General features: G+C 40.7%; 1 protein-coding gene across 1 annotated transcript; it reads left to right on the top strand.

Annotated features, from left to right (window-relative positions):
- Nucleotides 1-1,286: 1,286 nt before the first annotated feature.
- Nucleotides 1,287-2,515, top strand: SARC_04362 (hypothetical protein; the record flags this gene model as incomplete). Its single annotated transcript, XM_014301823.1, has 3 exons — nucleotides 1,287-1,488; nucleotides 1,774-1,918; nucleotides 2,080-2,515. Coding segments are annotated over 3 exons (660 nt in total), but the record flags the coding sequence as incomplete, so codon positions are not given.
- Nucleotides 2,516-6,326: the final 3,811 nt, after the last annotated feature.

Raw genomic sequence — 6,326 nt, 5'->3', positions numbered from 1 at the left:
TAAGTATGTGTGTGTATATATATATACAAATACAATAAAAATATAGACATATATTTACAATTAAAATTTTATATATAGGTATGTACAAGTGAATTTCTTAGCATGTTTACATTCATATACTGTATCGTATATTGCTTGTTTATTTGTAACAAGGCTTATGTCCTTGTTCGGATTGCACGGGTTTTGCTCAAGTGTACTTTGAAGTTTCTATATGTTTTACAGGCTATGTATAGAGCGATCGATGACATAGCTGTGGACTTGTACTGACGCATGTTCAGTCTATTGTTCTCCCTAAATAACATTGGTTTGTTCATATATTGTCGTCACAGTGTGTATCATAATAGTATATCTAACGTACTCTATTACCCTTCTTGGCATGATCGTGCATAACTGCGTCAGACGAATGCCCATACAATTTTGACCGTATGTGTACACCATATCCTCAAAAGACCAACGCATTACAGTTGGTATTGAAGTTTGATTGTGAATTGATTAAGCGTATTCTGAGTCTGACAAACTAATTCACACTTCTAGGGCTTCGGGAGTGGCTTTTGTAACTATTCGTTACCACCATGGCTCCCAGTACATCAGTTGGGCGGTGATGTCGCCCTGGCATACCTCAGAGAGGAGTACGAATCGAAAGGCGTGGTCAAGCTCGAGGGGTTTAGGTATCAACTGCGGAGTTTGTTCGCGTTATCTTTGCATCTTCATAGTTGCTAGAGCTCTGCGTTCGCTGCAATTCACGACTCTGACAAATATGGCTGAATTAATAGTATTGGGGGCCTACCTCATGTATTGTGTCTATCCCTCTACCCCCCCCCCCTCCATCAAATGCATACATAGAATAAACCCAACAGTCATCAGAAGGATGTGTGGTGAATTGCTCGCGAGAAATGAAGACAACTCAGCCTATGTCTACCCTTCTGTGATGTCCTATGAGAGAATTCAGTCCGTGCGAGAGGTACAACTGTACACTAACGAAAAATGGTCTCAACAGTACAAATCTTACATATCTGACACCACGGGTTTGCATATATATTGCTACCTGCACCCGAATGCTTATCGCTCGCGGCTGGGCAGTATTGTATGCTTGGCCACACTCTCATACATATGTTCTGTCATCCAAACACCATGCATCGTTCCATCTGGCAACTGTATAGAAATCATGGTATGTCATTCGGCGCTAATAGGATAACCACTCATATCTATCTCTATACTGTCACAAGCTTTCTCGTGCATTTTCTGATTTATAGTTTTGAATACAAACTGGTTTTGGTACATCGTAGGTTACGCGACTAGAAAACTTCGTCGGCACCCACCCGAAGTGGAAGGAACTGTGCCTGGATATACTGGAAGCAGCTGTGTCGGATATATGTGGCTATAAGTCGCAGCATAATTGGTGTCTTTACAAAGAGAAACTGAATATAAAACCACCGGGGGGCATGGGCTTCGCACCGCACCTGGACGCACCCTCTCTACAGGTCACAGGTGTGTGTTAATGTTTCCTACCTCGTGTCTATGCACAAGAAATAGCGGCGTGAGTTGATACTCATTGCAGTTAAATTGATACGACGTGTTCTAGGTTGATCCCCGCGAATGTAGTCGAATACGCCCACTTCAATGTGTGCATATGATTGTTTATATCAATTTAACTTCAGGCTGTATGAATGAACCTGCTACACGCTGCATGTGCTAGAACCAATGTGCATTGCCCGTATGTATCTTGAAAGGAAAGATCTTGTGCAAAATCAAGTATCTATGGTGTATATACAGGCCTTGCAAAGGAGTTCGTCACGGTGATGGTTGCAATTGACGATATGACAGTTAGGAATGGATGTCTCCGTGTTGTGAAGAAAAAGTGGAATGCGACTAATATGCTCGAATGTACACAAGCCAGTGCTGGTGACGATCCCGACAGGTACGACGTTTGTCAGTTAGATTTCAACCGTAACTATGCAACACTCAAAAAGGTGTTAGTTGCCTGCCCGATTAGCCGTATAAGAATCAGCTAGCTATACTATGGTAAGAGTTCGAATTGGAGCTTTATATATATATATTGGTTTTGAATACCCTTATTAGAGGCGGACGAGCCGGGGCCATACCGCTGACTGTAGCGGATTCGCTGGTCTTTGAGGATGTGCTCTGTTCATCTGGCGAAATGTATCTGTTCAATGGATATGTACCGCACAGGAGTGGGATGAACACGAGCACGCTGTCGAGGCGTGCTGTGTTTCTAACCTATAACTGTGAGACTGAAGGTATTCTAAGAGATGAATATTATGCAAGCATGAAACAAATGAGGGATACGTTCAAGGAACAAAGTGCTCTCAAGAAGTCGGATGATTTGGCAGAGCTGAATTCACTTAACTCGATACCCGGCGTCGCAAGGTAGCGGTTCATCTATTTTCGATGTTGACTTTTAGTTTAGGTTTAGATTGGCCGAGTTTTGATATGCTCCGAGCAATTATTGATTGGTATATATTTTCCCTTTGATAAAATTGCACTTGATTTCAACTACTTAAAGACACCGAAGGAAAGAGGTCAAATTTCAAGATTAAGGGATACCTGTGAAGTGTTGAGAACGACTCTACCGGCAGCAAAAGTGAAGACGCAATATAAATTCTGTTCCTGTAGCGTAAATGCAGGCTATCAAGTCTCGTCTACGCATCGTTTGTGCTTCGCAAGGTGCATTTTGTTGTTTGTTAAACATGTGTCCGATTGTATCCACGTTGGTCTTAATAGTTGGAGGAGGTAGTTAATAATATGCACACATCAAAGAGATGAAGAGATGAAGAGTGCTCGAATAGAAGTCGAGAAACCGATGGGTTGCAGCTGTCGAGTTCCTGATGATTGTATCATACTGCCTTGTAGAAGATTATGCATCTTATGAGATCACGTATGCAATGTAACTATCTCACATAAGTGACATCTCGATAAACTGCCAACAGACGAGCTTTCAGCCGTTCACTCTCTGGAGAGCGGGTATCCATTTACACTTCCTGGCACCATGTATAGTTGTAAATGTGGTGCAAGAATCCTTAGAGTGCAATTATCTGGCTTGTAATTTGAAACGTTTCAGGCGATCGGAGATGCTTTACCCACGGCAGATGGGAATGCATAACAAGCTCGATAGGTCGGCTACCAACATTATTTGAACTATTGTAGCCTGTCAAAAACTGTCTATTTAACCTAACACCACGAAAAGTATAGAAGACGATATTTATCTACGCATCGCCACAATCAGTGATTCGATAGCAATGTCTGACATGGGAGTGATGAAGAACGCTGCTCACACGCTTTGACAGCAGCGCAAGCCGCCAGACCGGTATTAACTATTTACTGACAGACTTTCTATCAACTACAGACTACATACTACTAGAGAGTCTACACTCTACAGACCGCAGCCTGCAGAGCGCAGACTTTGTGATGACAGTCTTGACTGTTGTTGTTTTTTCCCGACCGAGGCCTGATGAGGCCGAGAGGGAGTCTGAGAGGGGAGCTGTGATACCGCGAGAGCCTCACTCATTTTGGTTGGTTGTTGGATTTTTTAATAATTCCCACTACAAATATTCTAAATTTGGAAAAAGAAATGTAAATTTTCAAAGTGTTCGATGGTCTTCTATCCCAGAACATAAAGAGCACACTCTACATCATACATAGTCGGTACTCATCAGTACTCTCATTTATATATATACGACAAAATAGATCACTTGGGTTGATCATAAATAAAACAGCCTGTTTTTATTGAGCACAAAGTTAGTACAGTAAAGAGAAGACGTAGAGTCGTAGAGTGTAGAGTGTAGACTGTAGAATTGCACATAACTATGGTATGTGCGAGTGAGTACACGCGTCAGTTGGCTATTGTTTTATTATCTACTTGAATTAGACTAGTCTTACATAACTATTTATACAATTATGATGCCTTCGATCTCTATCACTCCTTGATACATCAGGTATTGGCTTTTTTATAGCTAAATTTATATCAACTATATGCTTTTAAACTAACCCATTTATATACTTACGTGATACCGACTTAAACTGGTCACATTGTAAAACAGGGCATCGATCCGATACTAGTAAGTAAAGTAGGGAGGAATGCTGCGTTTGCGTAGAAATATGGCACTAAATATTATGAATTTATGTTTGTGTCCCTGTGTGCTATAGAAATAATGCTACCGCGGCAATTTGAAATTCGCTCCACAACTTTTTAGGCCAATGAGATCAAACTTTTGATTGACAATCATAGATAAAGAAATTATCGGAACTTACAGCGTTTGCGACATTAAGTGCAACTTCCTAACCACTTGACTTATTTCAATAGGAGCGGTGAACAAAATTTGTTGGCATTTTCAAACCGGACGATTGTAGCCTCAAACAAAAGGAATATTGTCCCGATATTCACATTATAGTTAGAAGCGGGAGCCCGCCAAAAGAATTCATACGATAAGCGACTGTAATATTTAGTAAACTATGTATTTGCAATAAATGACACATGTGCCTATGCAAGACTTAAAGTGTAACCACGTACATGCACTCCTTGTCACTCACAAGCGTTAGACTGCTATTATGTCAAAATTACCCGCATGGGTGACGCGAAAGCAGGAGTGCTGATGAGCTATTAGACTACAAGTCTAAAACAAGTTATGCAATCAAGAGAGGCTGCTGTTTTTCAAAATACCCGGACTCGTTTTGCGAAGGTCGTGTATGCCCACCTGTGTCTAGGCGACTCTCATTCGACAACTTGACTCAATTGTATTGACGTTGTTAGATGCACATGCGCATGCGCAATATTTAAAAAATAAATGTCTACACGGGGTGAAGAGAACAACAAACAACGGAATCCAGATTCAATACGAACAATTTGCATGTGTAATAGGCCGGAGAGATGCATAGGTTTGAAGGATCACTCGTTTATACTACCTACAGCAAAGAATGGTGACAAACGTTAAAAAAAATGAATCAAATCTCTTCTACCAAATATTGACAAACATGGGCTTATGCAGGTTATATATATAACAAATTCTTTGCATATAAATGCAAAGCATTCCCTTATGTCTCAACTTGTGTGGCAAAGAGGTGGATTGTGTCCAGGCGATAATGCATTACCAACTTTTGAAATACACTGGGATAATTTATCGCAGTTGTATTATGTACCAAATCACTTACCTGCTCGGTTACAGTGTGTGTGTACAAACGACCATGTAGTATGTGGGGAAGATTTGCAAAACAATCGTCTGTGGTTATCCAGTAACCAGAAAGTTAGAGACGAGCAATTAAACATTTTAGTACGTAATGCAGCTAAAACGACTGCCTGAAGAAAAGATTTCGAGAATGCTAAGGATGCTAAGATACGCATCAAACGAAAGGTAGCTGCTCACCACTACCGCAAAAAACAACTATATGTAATAATCCGGGCCTCCACATTAGACTCTATGTTATAAATGTACTCTTAAGCAGTACGCAAATTCCTAAACGTACTCTTAATAGTACGAGGAACTCAAATTCCTAAACGTACTCTTAATAGTACGAGGAACTAAAGTTATTTTCACATTACACAATAGAGGATATCTCGTTTCACATAGAAACTTGATTGACATATACACCAGGTGCGCCATTCAGAATGGGATTTCTGACTGCGTTCACTAATTCAGACATAACACGCTCTACTAAGCGCTACTAATCACCAAAGTACTACAAATCTAAACCTAGAAGCCAGTGAAGAAGCAAATCCTGCTGATCCAGGCAAACTGCACGATTATGATGCTTTGTTTGACTTTGAGGAAGAGAGCGACCAGGAGCGACCAATACGATCATGGCAATAAATTTTACATGCAGAACAAACCAGTACATCCAACGAAGAAGTCAATTGGGAGCAGTCAGCTGTTGAGAAGGTAATAACCCTATCCCAAACGGATTCAACTTGAAGCACAACCTACACATAACAGCTATAACAGAGCCCTGACATATAACACAATTGTCAAGTGTCGACACAATATTAGTGACACGTACCCCAGTGATTTGAACTCTAAGATAACAATTGCGCGAAGAAGGGTTCCCTCAAGATTCTGCTGTGAATTTATCGCAGCTGAATGTATTGGACAGTATTCCCGCTGCCATCTTTGGATCCACTACTGTGCAAAAGAGTATAGTTTGTGAGTACATCGAGAAAAAATATCAGAAAATAAGCATGTCTTTTCAACAAGTAACTTGGCAGGGATACAAGCGTTAAATGGCAGTATATGGATTTGAACACCAGAACTATAACTCAAACTAGCGAAAGCAAGAGCTGTAATCTTGTGTATGGTCCCTGTTATTCTGGTAGGCCC

This window comes from Sphaeroforma arctica, assembly GCF_001186125.1.
Source record: "Sphaeroforma arctica JP610 unplaced genomic scaffold supercont1.241, whole genome shotgun sequence".
Classification (NCBI taxonomy): domain Eukaryota; class Ichthyosporea; order Ichthyophonida; genus Sphaeroforma; species Sphaeroforma arctica.
Note: the sequence above shows the minus strand (reverse complement) of the source record. Positions and strands in the feature narration are given on the sequence as shown.